Source organism: Ambystoma mexicanum, chromosome 4p (genome assembly GCF_040938575.1).
Source record: "Ambystoma mexicanum isolate Mex_15411 chromosome 4p, UKY_AmexF1_1, whole genome shotgun sequence".
In the NCBI taxonomy this organism is placed as follows: domain Eukaryota; kingdom Metazoa; phylum Chordata; class Amphibia; order Caudata; family Ambystomatidae; genus Ambystoma; species Ambystoma mexicanum.
In genome coordinates, this window is record NC_090927.1 from 204,209,502 (window position 1) to 204,233,209 (window position 23,708).

At 49.4% G+C, this 23,708-nt stretch overlaps 1 protein-coding gene across 1 annotated transcript in view; it reads right to left on the reverse strand.

Moving 5' to 3' along the window:
• The window catches only part of KIF13B (kinesin family member 13B), a 1,451,009-nt gene that overhangs the window by 415,125 nt on the left and 1,012,176 nt on the right, over positions 1 to 23,708 (reverse strand). The window contains exons 26-27 of the mRNA XM_069605712.1: positions 22,729 to 22,758; positions 2,086 to 2,185 (exon numbers count right to left, since the gene is read on the reverse strand). Coding sequence (XP_069461813.1) covers positions 2,086 to 2,185; positions 22,729 to 22,758 — 130 coding nt within the window. The remainder of the gene's footprint in view (positions 1 to 2,085; positions 2,186 to 22,728; positions 22,759 to 23,708) is intronic.

Here is a 23,708-nt window from a genome sequence, read left to right on the forward strand (position 1 = left end):
CTGGAGGCAGAGTGGATGTAGAAGATGCAGGTCTAGAAGAGACCTTAACAGCATGCATAACAAGCCCCTCCAGGTAAGGGTGTGTCAAGAGGTATGAAGGGTCTTTCCTAGCCAGCCGGCAGTTCCCCAAAATGGTGGGGCTGACGGTAGGAAGGGAACAAGGGTTTTGCCACATAACTGCTAAACGATTGGCTATAGCAGGGTTTAAAGGCATATTATGCTGAATGGCAAGGCCTTTTATCTGAAATGTTGGTACGGTCATAACCTTGTACAGGTGCCACTGATGAGTGCAATACCAGGGTATCCTTTCTACCAGCGCACTGAATTTAGAGGTATTATGAACATAGGAATGGGACTGCTGAAATTTGAGGTCTGGCGATGTGTAGACTGCTGGCGTCCTGGAGGCCTTGAGCCAGCTGCAAAAGCCGATTCTGGTGGTCAAAATAATCGACCCCTCCTGAACCGGAGTAAATTGGGTTGACATCCCCATGGCGATCGGCCTCATGACTGCCAAAGGTACCCGCCATGACACCTAAAAATTGGAACCGGGGAGTGACCGTTTTCTCTACAACCGTCGAGGGTTTGTCTTTCGGCGCCGATATGGTGGATGTCGGTGTCGAGACACTGTAGTATCGACATCCTTGCATGCACAGGGATAGTCTAGCTTCCACTGGATTTCTTTCGACATCGAAAGGTTGATCAGCGTCATTGTCGGTACCGAGGTACTAGATGGGTCGGGTATACCGAGCGCTGCTCTTGCGTTCCGAAGCATGCTGCGTTGGGGGTTAGACGCACTGACTGCAGCATGTTGCTTGAACATTGCAAGCATCGAGGATTTTAAATCCTCCCACTCTTGGCTGGTGGTAGGCCCAGCCGACTGCTTACCTTTATCCATCGACGACTCAGAATCCCAGCAATGGCTGCGACACCTTTTCTTCTTTCGGGACAAGGACGCGGAAGACTGGCTCCTCCAGTGGGACAGTTTCTTCTTCTGCCTGTGTTCTTTCTCAGGTGTGTGCTCCTCAGTTTCGGCCTCCGAAGACCCAATCGTCGACCGCGCCAGAGATTTTGAGGGCGGTCGACCCAGAGCAATTTTTGCAACTCGATCGCAAAAGGTGTTTCGGTTGCATTTTGGCGCACGACGGACACCAGTCAGTCCTGTGACGTGTGCTGAGGCACTTTGTGGGTCAGTGATGGACATCTTGGTGCCACAATCGGAACACCGCTTGAAACCTGATACATGCGCGACCGACATTGCACGTCGAGGATTTTGTGAAAAAGTACATTTTCTGATGAAAATGTTGAGGGAGTCGAAGCTCTGTGTTCCCAAGCAGCAGGTTAGCACGCAGGGAAAGAGTTGGGGCGTAGTTATGTGGTATTTATAAGATGCCTGATGTCCCACCCGAAGCCGAAAACCAGACGTCGAGCAAGACGGATCGATTGTTGACGGCTGGGTCGAAGTCCACTACGCCCCCCCCCCTGTCGACAAAAGAATTCAGAAGCTGGAGGGAATATCTATCAGATGAGGAATCTGCGGAAGAAAGTCACTCCACTGAAGGTCCAATCCAACCTATCTCAGGACACAGAGCAAGCACTGAAATATCAGCAACATTGTTTGGGTCCCAGCAGAAGGAGCTCATACTTCCGTTTCAGTAATTGACAAAGTCCACTACACAGCTGACGAAGCCTACGACTGACACGTTATTGTTGATAGGACAAAACGAGGGACAAACTGGGCCACTTTACAGTACCCTAAGCTTGTAGCTATATGGGTTTACGTACAGTAAAATCCAAAATGCAATTGCAGTCTTAAGCAAAAAAATCCAACAAGGTCTAGGGGGCTCCCTCAGTTAGCAAAAAGAAACCCGGGATTTCTGACCAGACTGTGGTTTATGTGCAACAGTTGTTCAGGGGATACAGGCATATATAGATCATTGAGACTAGTACGAGCAGCACTTGCATGTGGATTTGCACCTCCAAATTTCTCAAGCACTCGCCAAACACGGTTTCTCCTTCTAAGCTGCTGTTATTTAGCAAACTGAAAGATTTCAAAACCAAGCAAACCACCAAATACGGTTTTCCTACCAGGTTTGCTAACAAGCTTCTGTAGCTGCTGATCCAAGTACTCCTGGCGCTTCGTCAATACATTGAGCCATTTTCTCCGTAACCTTTCCAGATCTCTATCCTGTGAACCAGAAAAATGTCACATTAGAAAATAAAGATACAGGTAATTGTAGATATCAAACTGTTTTGGGTTTGCGCATGGGCCGGTCAGAAAGAAGCAGCACTAGTACATATTTTTGCATTGTGAACTCTCATCTTCAAAAATGACAAAAGAAGTATAGTACCTACAACAATAAAGTGTTCCAGGACATGCTATTTGAATCTAAAGCAATCTGGGTCTCCTCATGAAGCATGCAGCAAAACCTGTGACGGTTCACTTTCCCCACGAACATCTATGCATGAATCATCTGGCAGGTTCATCCTAAGGGTTATCAATTCTTGAACTTTGCGGAACAGCTCAAGTGTGGGGTCCACAAACCAGCTATATGGGGGGCAGGTCTGGAATAAGTCTATTAACAGTACCATATAAAAACATTAGCAGCACTTGTAATAGCACTTGTAATAGTCTACATATCTTTAGGAATTCAACATAATAATTAAATAACTGAGCCCAACCAGGACATCCCAGAGCATGCCACTCGAAATTGAAACTGCAGTTTTCCGTATACGTAACAGCTACTTTGTGACCATAATCATCAACCATTTTAAGTGTTTACGAAACAGCCAATTTAAAGACCCTAGGACACACTGCAAATGTGAACACTACTTATGAAGTCAGAGCATGTGAAAGACTTGCCTGAACACTGGCAGCATTTCAAGAGGCGAGACGTTTTACTGAGATGAGAGGCACTGTAAATCAGTCCAAGTTATTATACATTTGAAGAGGACATTGGTATAACCACATTTGGAATCCTCTGTGCACTTTTCATCAACATAATACAGGAAGAATGCAGTAACGCAGAGCGAAGAAAGGTAACGCAGAGGACAAACAGAATGATGTAAGGAACCGCTTGTCAGACAAGCCAGACTGGAGTGTGTTTAGAAATTAAACTAGGCTTGGTCGAGAGGGGAAGCATTTTGCAATTTACTTCTTCACTTTACAAGAGCATGCTCCCTTCAAGGTCATCTAGGGATGCTAGGTGAGCGCATTATACTGAGTCAGGCATGATGCTTTGTTTAGGGGAGGCTGGGGGAGCTCTTTATACTGTGCAGGATGCTGGGTGAGCGCTTTCTACAGTGTCAGCTAAGTCTATTAGCACGATGCCATGTTTTAAACCATGTGTGATGAATCCAGGGAAGTTGGCCCTTCTACCCAAGTGGGCGCCACCGCCTTTTGGATTAGGGATGTGAGTGAACCTGCAATGCAATACCCTCCCGTAACGCAAAGAGCAAGCAGGATCTATTGGGGCGGGGGGGGGACTAGTGACTACCCCTCTTCCGGGGAAGAGGAATGCCCATGTAAGGATTTCATTCTACCTCCCTTCACTGCAATGTCCCAAGTTTAGGCTGGTTAGATGGGAACTAAACAGGGCAATCATATACAGGGTCACTTTAAAGTGGATGGCTCGACTTATGACCTATATTTGTTTGCTGGCTCATTGTGAAAACCAGGACCAATGGAATCTCCCCTTACATTCCACGGAGGGACCTTAATACACCTGGAGTATGTGACAAATCCCTCAATGAAGACCCTTACCATGGGGCCAGGGAGGTGAGGCTTGTACCCAATAGCCCCTCTGGGGGTGATACTCAGTGGGAGGATCCCATGGGCGGGGACCCATTCTGTGGAAGAGGTGAACACTATCAAGGGGGAACGCGATAGGTTAACTCCAATGGCGCCAGACATGGCACACCTAAGAATAGGGCCCAAGCATCCCCACCCTCTGGGTCTCCCCTTTCTTCTGCTAGTTACCTCATACATAGCAGCCCTGTAAATCAAGTAAATGATACTCTGACGAGGAAGAGAGAGAGAGAGGTGACTATGGATGACTACAAAGGTACCGACACAAGGAAGAGCATAGCAATGAAGAGTCCTATGCGGAACCAGTACAAACGTGCTAGCTAGTCAAGAATTGAGAGTCAATCTGCCATAAAAATTGATTAAGGACTCTCCTCAGTGTCATTTCTGCCCCAGAAGAGCATCGAGCAGGGGAGTGAAGCCGAGCATAGAGGATGCGCTGCAGACCCAAACAGCTGCAATGGGAAGGTGGGGAACAAGAAAGCAGAGAAGAGCCAAGACTTAGCCAAAGGCTGGAGAACCCGACGTCCGGTGGTAGGAAGGCAACCATCCGAGTGATCAGGCGAGACCTGACATGCAGGGAGAAAGCAGAGTGGTGGAGGCGCCGAGAGCAGACCGCGAGAGCCCAGGGGAAGCCAGAGAAGCCTGCTGGTGTAGCCGAGGACTGGAACACTTGTGGACCAAGTTTAAAGGTACGCAGATGGGGTTCGGTAAGGCACTGGGAGAGCCCACAGGCTTTGGGTGGGAGGAAGTGCAGAACCATCTCGCCATTCCAGTTGGGCCAAAAAGAGATCAAATAAGGACATACTGGGTGGGAGAGCACCCCAGAGAGAACCCGACGAGAGGACTGGCAGGATAGTGACCCAGGCCTAATTAAGAGACACTATAAAAATGAGAATGCGGTCTGGGACCCGAATAATGAGAAAGTTGAATATGCGAGACAACGCCTAGCAGGTTTGTGAACCAGGCTTAATTAAGACACATTACATATCGAAGAAGGGGGTCTGGGACCCACACAATGAGAAGAGACGACCAAGGGATGAGAAGGGTATCCTTTGGCGAAAGACAGAAGAGGACCAGGGGGAGCGAAAGAGATCCTTTGGGACAAGTTATGAGAAGACCAGAGGAAGGAAGATCTACCCTTTGGCAGAAATTCAGACATTGATGCTATGGAATGAGCCTACAAAAGGCTTGGGGAAGGGAAATACTTTCCCAATCTTGTTCTGGAACTATAAGCAAATCACCTGAGAAGGACTGGGGAAGAGAGACCTTCTCCCCACCTTTGTGGAATAATACAGAAAAGCCTAGTGACGGCTAAGGGAAGAAGTGACGGCTAGGGGAATAAGGATATTCCCTCCATTATTCATATTCATGAACTACCTAAAATCATCCCAAAGGAGAAAGCCATCCTGTTGGAGTCAAGGTTCAGCTTACTTATTAGATTGTTTTTGCAGTGTAAGGAACGGAAATAGGTTCGGGACATAGGACAGTGGACTATGTGATTTTGGTGGGTGGAGATCCAAGGTACCCTGTGTAAATACTGACGCTTCACCAAAGGCGGAAATCCTGACAAGCCCGGGCTGCTGAGAAAGGAAGCAAAGCCAAACCCAATGAGACGTACCAGGGTCCTGCTTCTGATGATAAATTCCTGAAAAGGAAGAATCGACGCGAGAAAGCTGACTGCGCAGACCAGAGCCAGCTCGAGAACACAGGTCCACGCTGCCTCGAGAGACAGCCCTACTACTGAGCTCTGCCGCAGGAGAAAAAGTATGCAGCATCTTACGAGGACCGGGTGGAGAGTGGTGAGGCCACAACGAAGCCCACTCAGGTCTGAGAAGCCAAACACCCTATGAGAGGGGAGAAAATAACTGTTCAGATAGATTTCTAGAATCTGGCCAGGACGACAGATTTTAGACGGTCACCCCAATTATAGTGAACAGGGAACTCCGAGCATTCAGCCAAAACCCAAACAAGGTAAAGGTGGAGAGCAGTCAAAGCTATTCTAAGCAGAGTGTGATCGGCGGTCCACAATGAGTCCACACAGTGATGCACAGAATAATTAAATTTAGACATGAATATATCAAAATAAAAATATTTATTGTAGTCCTTAAACACCCTAAAAAATGAAAAAGCAGGTGATATTGTACAATACTCAATAATAAACATATATACATTCACCAAAGGTTCTTAAAATGCATTCAATGACTGACATCAGCACAGGAGGTAAGTAAAGCGATGCAGTAAAGATGGAACCAAGTCACAAGGGGATTTCTGTAATTTCAGCAGTCCATTCCCTAAGAAGAATGAGGTCTTGTGCCCAGAAATCACAGAGCCATAATGCTTCTCCTCAGAATGTATTGGTAGCAGGCAGCATGCTCTGGAAAGCAGCAGCTTTCCTGGAAAAGTACATGACCTTGCATGGGAATTCCTGACATCGCAAGGCAGGAAGAACAACAATATGGTCAAAGGACAAACAAAAATCTTGTGGAGTGGTCATGTTAGGGCACTAGCCACGTTTGGTAGCCATATGTGGTAAACGTGAGCATGCACGCTAGAAAGAACACAAAAAATGGCAAACATATCTACTGCCACTAGCTTGTCTTTAGGCACATAAAAAAGTAACCAAAAATCCCAAATGTAAAAGGCCAGGGTGATACAAAAGTATCTCCATTGCACTGCATCACAAATTGCTGTTTGCACTGTTAAAATGGTACAAAAATGTAAATGATAAAGGGAAACAGTTTCCCAGTATGGATATAGTCTGAAGGACTGATCAGTATCCCACTAGCCAATGAGGAAAAGGCAGGGGAAGGGAAGCTGAAGGCTTTACTTCCCCTCAAAACGTCAGAACAGGTTAAAAAACAAAAAAAGAATGGGGGTCCAAAGAAACTATGAAGGGAAAGTTGCCAAAAGAGAAATCTTTCCTAACACCCTAACACGAACCAACAAGCAAAGCACGGCCAGAGATACCCGTAGCCCACAGGAGGCTGATACATACGAGGGGGTGGGAGAAGCAGAACCAAGGTGCGATAAAGGTGCAAAAAAGGTAGTGTAGCATGATGTAAACATCATAAAAGCAATTTTGGAGTATAGGCCTCAGGTAAGTAAAACATGTGTCTTTTCACAGCCACAGGGCTCATGTTCTGGACAAACGTGAATTTCTCGAGCACTCCGCTCGAGCAATGTGCTGGAGAAATGTTGCAAGTTAGCAGTTCCCAGGAGAACGTAGCCGCAGGGGAATGGGACCAGCAGATTTTCTTCTCTATTATCACTGGATACCCTTTCAAAGCCAGCGAGCCAGACACCTGGGTGCTTGCTGGGAAGTGTAGAGAATTAGGAATTAAATGCAGGCAAATAAAATCCAGCCATGGTGGGGTAAGCAGTTTCAAATCGCCCCTTAGCAGATGGTCATTGAATGAGGGCTGTGGGGTGAGGGGACAGGGAACCAATCATCAGGAGAGTTTGTTTCCCTAGGGTGCAACAGTGTTTTGTGTCATTGCTGATGTCCGATGGGAGCGGACCAATGGCAGATGAATAAAGTTCCAGAAGGCGGCACAATCAAATAATGATTGGATGCTTGGAATCTTAAGTGTTGGGCAGTGTGGGAAGGTTTGTGACGTCAACATGGGTGGTACGGGAATATGCGGGCCAAGATGGCAGGAGCCAATTACAGTCATTCAATGTATGCATGCATGTAGGGGACTGATGTAGACCCACCAATCAGCTTTTGTAATGTGTATTAAAAAATGTTTCAAATGCGTTTATGCAAAGTCAGTCATTTGTCTATAAAAGGTTTGTCCTCTGCGAGCGGCGTCGACAGCTTTTCATGCAGTCGGTTCTGTTCAACCGTGCTCTCCCAGCTGCATCTAGTTACTTGCCTTAGAGGACCCCTGATACAAAGGGTTCAAAAGGGTTCAAAAGGGCCGTAGCCCACACTGGGATGATAATCCAACCACCACAGGAGGGATGAGAGAAACCACAGCATTGTTGAGCAGGTTTTTAGCCCATGCTGGGCTGAGAGTCCCAAGACCCCAGTAGGGGGTAAGGAAAATCACAACCAAAGCAGGATGGAGCAAGCCCATAGCCCACTATGACAGACAATCCTAAGATCCCAAGAGGTGGTGAGAGAAGCAACAACCAAATTTGGGCTAAGAAGGCCCATAACCTTCACGAGGATGACAGTAGAAATATCCGATCAGTCATAAAGAGAACGTTTCTGTGACTATAGACCAATCTATATCAGAAGTGTGGTTACATTTAATAAGGCGAATACATCCCTGAAGAACGGGGAACAAGAAAACATCCAATCTGGCTAATAACGCCACTGTTTTGCCAAAAGAAAGCGGAGAGACATTTATTTGCTTATTTGTTGGAGCTACCAAGCCAAGAGATGGTAAAGACTGAATTCATTGGCGTGGGTAAGAAAACCAGCCACCACTGAATTACCAAAGGGGGAGAGTAACTCGGATGAGCACCAGCTGCTTGTTTTTTTTAGAGTAGGAGACCCATCTTAGAATTAGCGTTTAAGAGGAGTTTTTTATTGTTTAAAATAAAACATCCTGTTTAAACATGTCCTTTTATCCGCCTCCTATGTCTATCTTCTCACACGTGTCAGCTAGACACGATGCCATGTGTTTAAGGTAGTCTGCTGAGTCCTGTGCATGGCGCCAGCTAGGTCGATCAGGCATCATGCCTAGTTTAGAGAGGGCTGGTAGAATGCTGTATACAAAGTCATCTACGTGCATGAGGCTTTTGTAGAGAGGACTGGGGGAGTGCTTTATACCAGGTCAGCTAGCTCTACTAGGCATGATACCTTGTTTAAAGAAGGCTGGTTTATTGTTTTATACTGCGCCACCCGGGTCCACTAAACATGGGGCTTTATTTCAAGGGTGCTCAATGAACTCTTTACCATGTCAGCTAGGTCTTCTAGGCATGATGCTTTGCTTAGCAGAGGCTGGGAAAGAGGATGGGTAGAAGGGTAAAAGACAGACTATACCAGTGAAGGGGCGGTGGGTGATGAAGACACTTATGCTTTACAAAGCACTTCTACCACTGAACCTCCCTAGCCGATTAGCAAAAAGCATTCCACACTTGCCAATTAAGTTTATATAGTTGGTGTCCTTTCTTTTTTTTTCGAATAGAAAAGTTTCGAAAGGCAAACTTTCGAATTCTTTTTTTCGAAATACAAATGTTTCGAATAACAATTTGATCGAAAAAAATCTGAAAGTTTGCCTTTCAAAACTTGGGTTAGGGGGTGGTAGGGTGGGGTGGGGGTTGGGAGGGCTGGGGGAAAGCCCCCCCAAAATACACTAAAACCTTGCAACGTTGCATGGAGCTATCCAGTGCTGAATTTACAGGCCTGGACAGCTCCATGTAACGTTTAAAAGTTTAAAAAAATGCATTTAAATGCCAATATACACAAAACACTTAGAAACGTTATATGGAGCTGTCCAGTCCTGTAATTTCAGCACTGGACAGCTCCATGTAACGTTTCAACGTTACAAACAAAAAAGCAGTGAAATGCTACTTTTAACATGTAAAAGTGCATTTCAGTTGAAACCAAACCATGACTATTGTCGATGGATTTGTTTCGAACGAAATGCACTTTCAATGTTAAACATAGCATGTCGTAACTTTTGTTTAGAAACTTTGGCTATTCGAATCTTTTGATTCGAACAAATGACCATAAACCGATATACTTTACACAAATTATAGTGGCTGCCAATGTATTGCTGTGTCAAAAACCAAAATGTGAGGCTAAGGGAAAGAAACGTACACAAGTTGCATCTCTTGAGGGATTTATGTGCAAAATGCGGGATTGCTGGCTTGTGCTCAGAGTACCGTCTTTTTATGCCTCTTCTTTCACTGTATTATGATTCTAGTCAGACCTCTAGTTCGGTGACTGAGAATGGCTATCCTACAACCTTTTTCTGCACCACCAGCTTCGAGGCCACAGTACCAGACTCAGTTTCAGTCTGTGCAGTGACTGACGAGGCCTGCCATGGGACAAAAGAAGGGGGTGACTATAATAGTGAAGGAACAAGTTCTCCACTTCCATTATCAAACAAATTAGAAGGATGACAACTACAATGAAATAGTAAATCCCAAAACCGAACAACTCATGGAAAGGACAACCAGGAACTGAGGCTGGGAGTGGAACGGCAGGAACTGTGGCCTGCACAGGGCATTAATGTGGAAGCAGGATAGGATCTGTGGCAGGAATAAGTGGGGAAGAGAACTACAGCTCCATCTCCACTATCCCCTTCTTGGGCAAACTTTTGGAGAAGTTGGTAATTCCCAAACTAATCCACCACACTGAATCTGTTGGCTGTCTCCACGACCATCAGTCTAACTTCAGGGAAGCCAGAGGCATGGAAACTGCTCTCCTAAACACCTTTGAAGACTTGCTCTCAAACCTTGATTCCACCTCTCCCTCTGCCTCATCCTCCTTGATGTGTCTTCTGCCTTCGACACCGTCAATCACGTCACTCTCTTAAATCAACTCCGAGATATTCTGGGCATCACGGACCTGGCACCAGGCTGGTTGACCACCTTCCTGTAAAACTGTACCCTCCCAGGTCCAACTGGGCCCTTTTCTTTCCTCTACCTAGCCATCTACCTGCAGCGTCCTTCATGGCTCTATCCTCTTGCCGTGGCTCTTCAACATAACGTATGTGGACGGCACTAAGCTCTCCTTTAAGCTTCCCTCCTCTCCCATTCCAGACTTACTGCTATTCAGGCATGGTGTGCTTCTAATGATCTCTGTCTCAACACCAGTAAGAGAGATCCTCCTCATCGGAACTCCCCCCTCCTTCCTTCTCGCATACTCTCTGGCCACCCTCCTTGCACCCGCTCCCTACTGTGAGGCAAAAACACTGGTGTGTCATCTTGGACTCCTCTCTTTCTCACCTCAAATCGCTGACCTTGCCAAGGCGGCTCACTTTCAGCTCTTCCGCCTCAGGGTACGACGTCCTTTCATCTGTGCTTTTTTTTTTCAACTGCATTTTTTGCCGTGAAAAAAAAACATCGAAAAATATGGGGGGAGGGTAGAGGGATATAATGTTTCTGGGCGTCCGGGGTGCTAGATTCTAAATAGGTGGGAAGGGGCGGTTTGGGGGGGTTAATCCCAAAAATAAAAATAATTCAGTGACTTTTCTCGGCAAAAATTCTGCGAAATAAAAACGGGCGATGGAAGGACATGGAACCCTCCTCAGAAGCATTCTCCCTTTCCTCACCTTCCCCCAGAAACTTCATGTCTCTAGAGCTCTGGTTCTCTCCACGCTGAACTACTGTAACAGCTTCTTCCTCTATCTTCCTTTCTCCTCCCTCCACCCTCTCCAACTAATCCAGAATAGGACTGAGACTTATCCTTGGCCTCAAGCCCAGGGACTGCCCTTTCTCCAGTTCTTTAATCTCTCCATTGGCTTCCGTGGCTGCAAGGATCTCAAGAGCCTCTGCATCATCCACAGGGCTTTCTGGGGCCTGGGGCCACTCTACATCCAACTTTCTCTCCCTAAATACCTCCTTGCTAGAGCCCTTCGGTCCTCCAGCTCAAACTATCTGCAGGTCTGATGTTTCTCCAAGCTGAGAGGGGGATTTGGGGGGGTAGATCTCTTTCTTCGGCAGTAACCTCCATCTGGAAGGGACTCCCCACCACACTCAGACTTAAGCCGGATCACCTTAAATTCCGGAAGCTTTACAAGACCTTCCTCCTCTTCTCCTTCCACTGCTGCCTTTTTTGTGAATGCTTCTGTGCTGCTGCGACTGACTTCCTGGTCCCCTCTGAGTCATAGAAGGGCAAGGCCTCCTTCGAACAGTCTGCTTCAGCACTCCCTTACTAGCCCCCAGGCACACTACCTAGAGTGCGAGAGAGAGGGAGGGGTAGAGGGCGAGAGAGAGGGAGGGGTAGAGGGCGAGAGAGAGGGAGGGAGGGGTTGAGGGCGAGAGAGAGGGAGGGAGGGAGGTGTTGAGGGCGAGAGGGAGGGAGGGTTAGAGGGTGAGAGAGAGGGAGGGAGGGGTAGAGGGCGAGAGGGAGGGAGGGGTAGAGGGCGAGAGGGAGGGAGGGGTAGAGGGCGAGAGGGAGGGAGGGGTAGAGGGCGAGAGAGAGGGAGGGGTAGAGGGCGAGAGAGAGGGAGGGGTAGAGGGCGAGAGAGAGGGAGGGGTAGAGGGCGAGAGAGAGGGAGGGGTAGAGGGCGAGAGAGAGGGAGGGGTAGAGGGCGAGAGAGAGGGAGGGAGGGGTAGTGGGCGAGCGAGAGGGAGGGAGGGGTAGTGGGCGAGAGAGAGGGAGGGAGGGGTAGTGGGCGAGAGAGAGGGAGGGAGGGGTAGAGGGTGAGAGAGGGAGGGAGGGGTAGAGGGTGAGAGGGAGGGGGTAGAGGGCGAGAGGGAGGGAGGGGTAGAGGGCGAGAGGGAGGGAGGGGTAGAGGGCGAGAGAGAGGGGTAGAGGGCGAGAGAGTAGAGGGCAAGGGAGGAGTAGAGGTAAGAGGAGTAGAGGTAAGAGGAGTAGAGGTAAGGGGTAGGGGGAAGAGGGGTGTAGGGGGAGCGAGAGGGGGGTAGGAAGGGAGAGGGGTGAGGGAGAGGGAGAGAGGGCTAGGGAGAGGGGGAGAGGGTTAGGGGAGAGAGGAAGTGAGAGGGAGGGGGAGAGAGCGAGAGATGGGTAGGGGGAGAGGGAGTGAGAGGGAGGGGGAGAGAGGGTGAGAGGGGTAGGGGGAGAGGGGTAGGGGGAGAGGGAGTGAGAGGGAGGGTGGAGAGGGGTAGGGGTAAAGAGAGGGAGAGGGGTACGGAGAGAGGGGTAGGGGTAAAGAGAGGGAGAGGGGTACGGAGAGAGGGGTGGGGGAGAGGGAGAGGGGATAGGAGAGAGGGGTGGGGGAGAGGGGTGGATGTAGAGGGGTAAGGGGGAGAGAGGGGTGGACGTAGAGGGGTAAGGGGGAGAGAGGGGTAAAGGGGAGAGAGTGGTAAAGGGGAGAGAGTGGTAAAGGGGAGAGAGTGGTAAAGGGGAGAGAGTGGTAAAGGGGAGAGAGTGGTAAAGGGGAGAGGTGTGTGGGGAGAGGGGGTGTGGGGAGAGGGGGAGATTGAGGGAGAGGGGGAGGGAGAGCGGAGAGATGGAGGGGTAGGGGTGAGGGTGAGGGGTAGAGGGGGAGGGATACGGGGAGAGGGGGAGGGGTAGGGGTAGGGGGAGAGGGTGGGGGCAGGGGTAGGGGGAGAGAGGGAGGGGTGGGGGAGAGGCATATGGAGAGGGGTAGAAATTGAGAGGGGTAGGGGGAGAGGTGGATAGGGGAGGGAGAGTGGGAGGGAGGGGAAAGAAGGGAGGGGAGAGAGGGGAGAGTGGGAGGGAGGGGGAAGAAGGGAGGGGAAAGAAGGGAGGGGAAAGAAGGGAGGGGAAAGAAGGGAGGGGAAAGAAGGGAGGGGAAAGAAGGGAGGGGAAAGAAGGGAGGGGAAAGAAGGGAGGGGAAAGAAGGGAGGGGAAAGAAGGGAGGGGAAAGAAGGGGGAGGGACGGGGAGGGAGGGGGGAAGGAGCAGGAGGGAAGGTGGGAGAGGGAAGGAGGGAGGGAAGGAGAGAGGGGTAGGTGGAGAGAGGGAGAGAGAGTGGGAGGGAGTGGGAGGGAGAGAGAGGGGGAGGGAGGGGGGAGGAGTGAGAGGGGGAGGTAGAGGGGAGGGGGAAGAATAGAAACAGGCATGTTAACTTACCCCCCTGATTCTGATTTCTCCAGAGACCAATGCTGAGGTTCAGGAAATCCATTGGGGACACACTTGCCTGTGCTTTATCACTTTTGCATGTTGGATTTAGTTTCGGTCAGTCGTGCTGCATGAATCTCTGTTCCAGTCACCTTCCAGCTGAACATCGCTTGGGGTGGAAAGGAAGACTTCTGTACAACTTGTGACTCCTGGACACCTGTAGAGAGCGAAGAAGACTATTTGCACAGGGAGTCACCACGGTATGGCAGGACAGTTGATCTTCAATGGATGAACCGCGGAGCAGACTCTGCATGGCTTTCGTTGATGCAAGAAGGCCAACAATGCAGGAGCAGACGTCTTTTAGTATAGGTTTAAGATCCGCTAATTAGCAAGAATTCACTGGTAGCAGCGGCTGCAGCAGCAAGGTATCCCACGAGAGAGCTGGTCAGTCCACTGGTTGCTACAGGGACACTTCTGAAGGCTCAGAAGTCACTGATCCTCCATCAGGGTTCGAGGCTGGCTGTTACCACCTGTCCCGATGTCGAAGCAATTCCGAGGGTCTTCTTTAGATCAGGCAGAGGAGCAGGGTTTCACTGGGATCTAGCTGGAGGCAATGATGGTCAGGTGGAAAAGTCATCAGTCATCTTTATTAGGGGTCTTGTCTCCAACAATTGTTGAATGACTGCAGAAGTTCCTCTTTTATCCAAGATTTGGATTTGGAAGTTTGCCCAGGTAAACCATGGCAAGGATCTGCAACATTCAAATTGGTAGCGGCCACACATTATGACCAGCAATAGATATTCGGGCACTATGCTGTGGACTGGGTCAGACCGTCCCAGCCCCCACATCCGGGATAACACAAAACCTCCACGTGTCCACAGTCAAAACAAAGAAAACAAGAAATGGTGTCACACAGACATCTATGGGTGGTAAGCAACAGCAAAAAGAAATTCTTTCCTAAGAGATGTCAGCATATCTTACATTGTGAACGATCTGGGTTGATTTCTTGGTGACCCGGAAGAGAAAGGTATTAGGTGGCCATCTTAAATTGGCATTTGTAGGACAAGGGGGTGGTCAGCTTGGAAGGGACTGCAGCCTAAGTGGGTACCTGGCCACCTCAGGATGACTGCCTGCACTACCCCAGTAGTAGCTCATACAGGGGATGCATGAAACCAGCATTTGGTCCCTGGAAACTCGCGAGAGACCATGTGGTCTGCTGAAAGTCTAGGCTACCCGAAGTCACCAATGGTGAAACTATGGAGAGTCGAAAGTCTTCCAGTGAACTGAAGCAGGCACTGGCAGAGGTGCCCAGACCCACTAGTAGTGTCCCAGACTACGGAAACAGGTATCTATTTAGCCTAAGTCAACTCCACTTTTGAAAAAGGTTGCTTAATCAACTTTGCCTGATTGGGGGAATGCCTAGCGCAAGCAATGCTAAATACCATTGCTAATTACACTGTCAGATAGTCAGTTACTGGGAATGAAAACACCTACATTGAGCAAAAAGATAGCCTTAAAAAGCCATGCTTCACAAATATTGTAGGACATTGAATTGTCCTCACCAGGCTTCATCCACTTTCATGGGACAGGGCAGCTGGTCTGGTTTATGTCAAATTTGTGAAATAAAACCTACACTTCAGCAACGACGTCTATCGCCTCCTGCTGCATATCTGCTTTCATAAATGTTGACTGTATAGTACAGGATGTAAGCATCATCTGTGCTTCTCCTCTACCTCTGCGAGGTATGTCACCAACTAATGTTACATACTCTAAATAAATCCATGCCTTTTTATCCATTGTTTTTTATTGTGGCCCTTTTATTCTGTGCCCATTTATGTTTACAATTTTTATTTTATTTTGTTTCTTAGATATCCCCATCTGCCCACATTACTACTTCTCCTACCCAGTTTCTTTTTCTGCTTTGTGTTGACCTGCATAGCAAAGCCATTGAGGAAGTACATTTCTGATGGCAGCGATGAAGGCAGTAGAATGTATTGTTCCAAGCATTCCCACAATACTTTGTCACCACCAATAGCCAAGTGAGTTCTTTAATGCAGGTTTCATAGCATTAAATGTTTGGTTATAGCTGGGCTATTCATAAAACAGCTCTGGTCACATCAGACCTGATGGTTGATGAATGGGAATGGTAAAAACGGACAAGCTCACATTGTTTCCGATTTCCGCTCTTGGAGATTATGCTACACATGATATGATAGGTTATTTATAACGCGCATAATAACCAGAGGTTTCTAAGCACTGACCCAGGGATCAAACCTGTGTTGCTCCGTAGCGTCTTGCTTCCAAGGCGAGCACGTTACCAGGGGGATAAGCTAAGATTTGAGTCAAGGATTAACCACCAGGTTCTTTAATTTCAGTGCCAGGGTTGTCTCTGGAATGGCACAACAATCATAATGGAATGTTTTGCTCATGGCATAAACATGCACCAGAACCTCGGTTTCAGCATTATAAAGACAGTGTAGTTCTCGTTCATGTTTTTTCCAGAAAAGTTTATAATACTGGATTGCGGTCTGTGAATTTCAGGCAGTTGACTGACACCCATGCTAGCATAATAAGTAAGAGGGGCTAGATGCATTTGACTAGAACATTCCATCAACATACTGCAGATCATCAGGTGATTGTAGTAGCCGATAAGAAGGAAGCTAATCATTCTGCGCTACCAGTTTGGAAAATTAACATAACCAGTGCAACAAGCCTGCACCTCTTGATGACTTAAAGCAACATCACTATAGATAAGCATTCAGGATAACTAAGTGCGCATGACTGGCAAATGTCCATGTAGAGTTTAGAAATATAAGTGAATCAGATTTAAACTATTTTTCAGCTTTTCTTTAAACGAAGAACCCTCTTGCTCAGATTTGAAATATAATAGTAGGGATCCATCCATTGTTATGATATCATCCGTGTTACATGGGAAATTGGGTCTGGATGCCCCACAGAGTACAGCTTCAATACCACCAAAATGTATTTTCCCAGATTTATTTCTGAGGTTCAGTGAAACCAGCAATAGAGATTTACTTGAACAGGATACTACAACCAGAAAGGAGTAAAACTCTTACGTCCCGTCCCCTTTCCTCCATACTGCATGGGTGCTTACAACTGAATTGTAGCCCCAGGTTTGAGAGGAGACCCTCCTTAAGCAAATAAGTTCCTTAGAACCGCCTGTCCGAATGCCGTGTCTGACTTAGAGCTGGCGTCCAAACAGTAATGTTTACAGAAAGCAGAAGGTATGGCCCAGGTGGCGGCCCTGCTTATGACTTGCCACGGAACCTGCTGCTGGAATGCGATGGCCATGGCCTTGTTTTTGACCGCGTGAGCGTGCATGTTGGCTGGCAGCAGCTTGTGCTGCCCCTCATAGGCCTCTTTGATGGGGGCAACCGTACACCGTGCAATAGAAGCTTTGGATGCTTGCTAACCAACCTTGAGCCCCCAAAAGGTGACAAAAAGTGCGTCCGTCCTGTCCAGATAGAACTTCAGAGCGCATCTGACGTCCAGACAGTGCAAGACTGAGCCCCGTAATTTGGGTTGTTTCCTCGCTCAGATGGAAAGCACAGGGTACCTTAGGTAGGAACGCTGGGCGAGTCCGCAGGACTTTATCCCTGTGGAAAGTGGTATAGGGTTCTGAGGCAACCAGAGCCTGGATCTCGCTGACTCTGCGAACGGAGAGTGCTACATGCAAAGCGGTCTTAATGGTGACCAGCCTGATGTCCGCAGATGCCATTGGCGCAAATGGTTTGTGTGCCAAGGCACCCAACACCACATTGAGGTCCCACAGGGGGTGTGGCTTCTTGATGGGTGGGTAAAGCCTGGACAAGCCCGCCAGATGTTGGACTATTGGGTTGGAAGAGGAGAAGATCTCCTCCTCAGAGTTTCTGTGGGCCCCTATGGCGGCCAGATAGGTGCGACATGTGTCCACCTGCACGCCTGAGTGCGCGAGGTGTTCCGAGAAGTTGAGTACGTCGTCCAGCATGCACGTAAGGGGGTCCGCCCAGTGGCAGAACCTGCTCCATTTACTCTTATATTGGCTCCTGTTAGCTGTGCTCCTGGGGACCTGAATGATCTCCAGGTTAGCCTGGGATAGGCTCAGGTGTTTGAGGGTGTTCTGCTCAGGAACCACGCTGTGAGGGCGAACTTCTGAGATGCGGGGTGGAGGCCTCTGCCCCCCCCCCCCCCTGCTGTGATGGGAGATGAGCTGGACCCAGCGGAAGGTGAATGGGTGGTCTGTCCGTGAGGCTGAGCAATTCAAAGAACCACAGTCTCGCTGGCCACCAAGGAGCTATAAAGATGATGCTGAGGTGACAAACTTCCTTTATCTTGCGGAGTACCATGGGGATCAGGGGTTTGGGACGAAAAGCATAGGCTGCCGTGCCCTCCCATTGAATCTGCAATGCGTCGCCCAATAAGCCGAGGCCCAGCCCCTGCCAGGACACAAATTGATGGCACTTCCTGTTCTTCCAGGAAGCAAATAGATCCACCTGTGGGTGGCCCCATGTGTTGAAGACCGCCTGCAGCACCTGGTCGTTCAATTGCCATTCGTAATTGTCCGCTCCCAGTCTGCTGAGCCTGTCTGCTTCCAACTTGGCCTCTCCCGAGAGGTGGACGGCCGTGAGGTAGATGTTTTCCAGGGCCCATTCCCAGATACTGACCGCTAGATTTCACAGTGGAGGGGACCTTGTACCCCCCCTGCTTGTTGACATAGTACATGCTGGTGGAGTTGTCGGGCTGGATAAGGACAGTCCTGCCCCTAATGAGCAGAAGGAAGGCTCTGAGGGCTAGCCAAATGGCCCTGAGCGCCACCCAGTTGATCTGTAACTCCTGCCGGGTCTGGACTCCGTGGACGCTGTGGTTGTCCAGAGTGGCTCCCAAGCCCTCAAGGGAGGAGTCCGTAGTGATGGTGACCTGCAGGGATGGCTGCGGAAGAGCTTGCCCGTCTGCAGGTTGCAGTCCCTGGACCACCACTTGACGTCCGAGAGGAGAGAAGGCGGTATACTGACCAGCTCAGCTTGGGAGCCGTTCTCCTGATTCCATGAGGCTGCGAAGTGCAGCTGTAACCTCCTCATCCGGTTTCTCATGTGTGGCACGGCCAGGAGGACCGCTGCCATGATACCTAGCAAGTGTTGTTACCACCAAGCCGTGGTCACTGCTCTGGTAAGGAAGTGTGCAGTGGCCGTAATCTTGTCCTCCGAGGAGGGAAAGACCTTCTCGGAGCTCGTATCCCAGATGAGGCCCAGGAAGGTGAGGTTCTGTGTGGGCTGCAGCGGAGACTTCTTGAGGTTGATGGCAAACCCCAGGTCATGGAGGAAGTGTGGGTAACCCCTTCTGGGGATCTCGTCCTGAGGAGCTAGTCGTCCAGGTGCGGGTAGACCTGGTGGCCCTGAGGAGGGCTGCCACTGCATTCATGAGTCTGGTAAATACCCAGGCAGAGTTGAGGCCAAAGGGTAGCACCTTGTACCGGAAAGGACAGTCCATGATCCTGAAGCGTAGGAAGGAGTGATGTGGCTGCCAAATCGGAACGTGTAGGTAGGCATCCTTCAGATCCAGGGAGCACATACAGTCTCCCTGGTCTAGTGTTTCTGCAATGAGTGTTGGCGTAACCATCTTGAATTTCTGAAGAGGTAGGGAGAGGTTGAGGGTGGATAGGTCCAACACAACTCTCAGGCCAGCCGGTGGTTCTTTTGTATGGCGAAAATCCTGGAATAGAAGTCTAATCCTCTCTGGGAGGCTGGTATTTCTTCCAATGCTTGGCTGATCTCTGCCAACTGAGTTGCCGTCCCAATCTGTGGGAGTGGGGGGGCAAGAGGGAGGGGAGGTATCGGTAGGCGGTACCCAGTGGATAATACAGAGAGGATCCAGGGGTCTGCAAGGTTCTGGCACCAGAAATGCACTCGAGAGGCAAGCCTGCCACCCACTGGAGACACATGGACCCGAAGGGACACATCATGCTTTTTTTCCTTCTGAGGCTGCTGCTGAGGAGAGGGACTGGAAGAAGCTGTTGCTCCCCCCACTTTTGTTGCTTGCGCCGGGGGTTGACTCAGCGAGCGGTCAAGTTGTCTCGATCTCTGTTCCTGAAATCCCCGGAACCTGCCAAACGACCGCCCCTTGTCAGAGCGTTGATGAGACTGGGTGTACGCCTTGGTTGTGGCCTTCGTTAGGATAAAGACTTTGCCGTTTGCAAGCTGTTGTTCTTTTTGTCCAATTCCTCGTTGGTGGTCGAGTGAAAGAGGTCACTACTCTCGAACAGAAGGTCCAATATGCGATCCTGGACGTCAGGGTTAAACTTAGTACCCCCCCCCGAAGCCAGGCTGTCCTTCTCATGTCCGTGGCGATGCAGATGGCTCGGCCATAGGTATTGATGTGGGCCACGGTGGACTCCATGATGTCCTGCCCTACCAGCTTGGCTTCTCCTAGACCTGCCTTGAAGCGTGCCTGGCTCTGCACTGGAAGGTCCCGGAGGAAGTCTGCTATTTCCTGCCAAAGCCTCTGGTTAGCCGCTACCAGCATGGCATCAGCATTGGCCTGACGCACATGCAGGGAGGCATTGGAGTACAGCTTCTACCCGTACACCTCCAAGATCTTCTCTTCCTTGCCTAGCAGCGCCGAGGACGAGCTGGCCGAGGACGACTGAGGCTTAGAGTAGAGTGACGCTGCAGCGATCACCGACGAATGTGGCTGGGGGTGCACCGACAGCAAGAGTGTATCCCCCTCCATTTCTCTGGTCTGTACTTGGCATTGAGGCGCCGATTGACAGGCTGGGCGAGTGCGGCTTGAGCCACCCCTTCTTGGCAAGAGCCGCAACGTCCTTCTGCATCGGGATACCCGTCTTGGTAGGGGGTTTTAGGGTGAGGACTTCAACCAAGACCCCCTCCTCCAGCTGCTCTACCACGGGTTGAGGAAAGCCCAAATATTCTGCCAAACCTGCAAGCCTGTCGTGGAAGGCCTTCGCTGATGACGGCGTGTCAGGGTCTTCCCCCTCGTCTGTGTCCACCCGAGTATCCGGCTGGTCTGGAGCAGGTGGAGGATTGCTGGGCGCCGTGGGCAGCGGTGTGGAAACTAGAGACTAGGCTGCTGTGGAGGCTGGTGTGGACCGCCAGTGCTGTGGGAGGCAGGGGAACCAGAATTGAAGGAGCCATCAGGGTCAGCTGGTGCTGTGGAGCCAGGACCATGGGAGGAAGGTCTATGGGCGCCGGTGGGGTGACCAGAGGGAGCAAGTCCCTGACTGCATCCCGCAGGATGGCCCCCATCTGCGGGGTTCGCATCAGCGCTAGGAACCTTTCGGAGAAACTGTTCTCGGAGGCTGAATAGGTGGCAGGAGCTATTGACGGAGTGGCTGGGGGCTGCTGGGACCGGAGCGCACTCTGCCTGGGTTGCAGGGGAACATGCCCTGCGCTGCTGGTGGATAAACTGTAGGCCGCGTACCTGGTTGACACCAGTCCAACCTTGAAACTCGTTCAGCAACCTGCTCTGTTCCTAGGAGTGGCATCGGACGAGCGGCCATGTTGTCTGGCACATCGGTCATTTTGTCGAGCTGCATGCCACGTGCCAAAGTCGTGGTTGTCTGGCTCCCTGGGCCTGGACTCCTCCAGGGCTATTGGTGATGGAGCGAGAGGCCTACCCTGCACTTCAGGCCTAGGGCTGGAAGGCGTATTGCCCTCAGCAGTGTCACCGGTAGCGATGCGTGTGCACGTGCCCCCTCTGACATTGAGGCAGTACTAGAGCGTAGTCCCTTGGGTGTAAACCCGGTAAAAGAATCTTGCAGTCCCTCAGCACTGTGTCCGGGAGGATCTAAAGACCCCCTCGGCCGTGAGGCCGGTAGCTGGACTAGCCTTGGTGTGTGTGTGGTGGTACCAGAACCAGAGAGGTTCCTCCCGCTCACGCGTTTTCTCGGGAAGGAGTAGCCCTTACGGGGTGCAATGGAAAATAATGGTCCTCCTTTGGGCCTCGATCTCAAAGTCCTCTGGGGCGACATTTCAAAGTGCTCCCTCCAACTAGATAGCCTGTTCTTCAGTGCATGCAGAGTCAGTGCATCGCACACGGTACATCTTTCCCAGCCGTGGTCAGGGCCAAGGCAAAGAGCATGGGGGTCGGACGCAGGAAAGAACCCCTCGCAGGCTGGACACCTGCTGAAGCTTGCTGAAGTCGACATGCGTCGGGGAGGAGCGTGACGCCAGAGGACCAAGTACCTGAATGACAAATAAAACCCAAAAAGGTAGAAGAAAATTCCAGGGAAGAGCGCATGGTATTACATGGCACGGCCAAACCCAGGAGCGCTGGTGAAATCGGCCCAATTCTGTCGACATGGAAAAGGGGACGGGGTGTGGTGCAAGGGGGCGTACTCATGGTAGCACATGCTCCCACCCTCGCGCGCCTCTAAATTTAAAGGGGGGAAGAAGGTTTTTCTGGTGAAAATGGTTCTGTCTCCCGTCCCTAGGAAGGGACGCACATGCAGTATGGATGAAAGGGGACGGGATGTAAGAGTAATAAAAAAAATAAAAAACTGGATCATGACATTGGAGCATAAACCTTTAGAGCAAGTAGCCTTTGGTGGGTGGGCTTGTATTTTATACATCTGAAAATAGTTTTATCTATGATCTAGGTCAGAAAGGGGCAAAGACTATCAATAAAGAGGAAGTTCATGAAAGACTGGTGTTCATCTCTCAACATGTTTGTTCCTCTTGATTCTAATCAATGACATACTCATAGTGAGCCACTTGGAATAAAAAGAATATATATCTTTGGATGATGGGCTTTGTCAACAGCACAAAAAAACGGGCCTAGAGACACTAGAAGAATAAATCTGCCTTAAAGTTTGCACTACGGAATGAGGGGATGTCAAATCTCCCGCAAATGTAAGAGAACCTGTTCAGTATGTGGTAGAATGACAAACTGTCAGACACGATTTGGAAGAAATTCCTGGAGATTTATGACAAGGCCTGGACGAATCTAAAAGGATATTGTTGGGCGATGCATCGCTTTCACCCTGTCCCATGTTCCCAACTCCCCCCAAATTCCTCTCGATATTACTGAATGATATGCCATCAGTATTTCTGGCTGACCCCTTTATTTCATGGAGCACGTACGAGCTCACTGAAGTCCCAAGGTTCCAGTCTGAACCGAGGTAGAACATTATATTCCCCTTCTTTTACATACTCCTACACAAAACAGATATAATTGGCTACATACTTGTATTGTTCTCGATATTCAGTAAATATTCGAGAAAAAAAGTTTTCTTCCTTTACCTGGTAGCTGTCCATGTCATCCGCTTCATCCTGTGGTATAGAAAATTATGGAATTAAAATGTGATCAGGCAGAAGTAAAAATAAGCAAAGTTATACATTTTTCACATTTGTTAGTGTCTGTACAAATATCCATCTTCTCCATACATTCCTTGCCAATTTAGGGCATATGCAGAAACACCGTTTTTTTTTTGTTTGACATAACAGATCTGTTGCAAACATAGGAGCAGAGTCAGCATAATACATCATAACAATTCAAATGGCAACGCCAACAAAAGATGAAAATAAAGAAAAAAGGGCAATTTCCTTTTCATCATATGAATTCACATTTTCCAAGGCCACTATCCACATCCAACCCTATGCATTGTAACCAGATGGCCATGAAATGTACGAAAGAACATATAGACAGCACCACATCACAAACACACATGCCCAAATCTTCCTAGAGCATTCACTCGCCTCAACCCCATAACTATTGCGCTGAAAATATTAACCTCTGCCATATATCCTCATGTTATTGTTTGTTGCATCATGAATTTCTCATAGTTGGATAAAGTTTGCAAATCTGATAATCAGCCCTCCACCGACTGCTTTTACCTCATTTTCCAAACCCTCAGGATTTGATTAGCCTCTACCACCAGCACTTATACAACTACCATAGCCCCAAGCTACACTATATCCCCCTGAATCGGAAAGCAGGATCACTGAACAAGGTGATGTAGGAACCAGCACACCTAAATCTGCGTCTAATCTATCCAAAACCTCTCCCCAAAAATCAATTACTCTTGGACAGTTCAATAACATGTGTAACAAGGTGCCACCCCTTCAACCACATCCCCAACAGGACGCCTCTTTTGTCATGCCAAATTCAAGCATCCGCATTGGATATAGGCAGGTCAGAATTCCCTGAAAAATGAACCGCAGATTGAAATCCCACTTTCATCATACTATCCCATTCCTTGATTGAGATGTCCCTGTCCAAC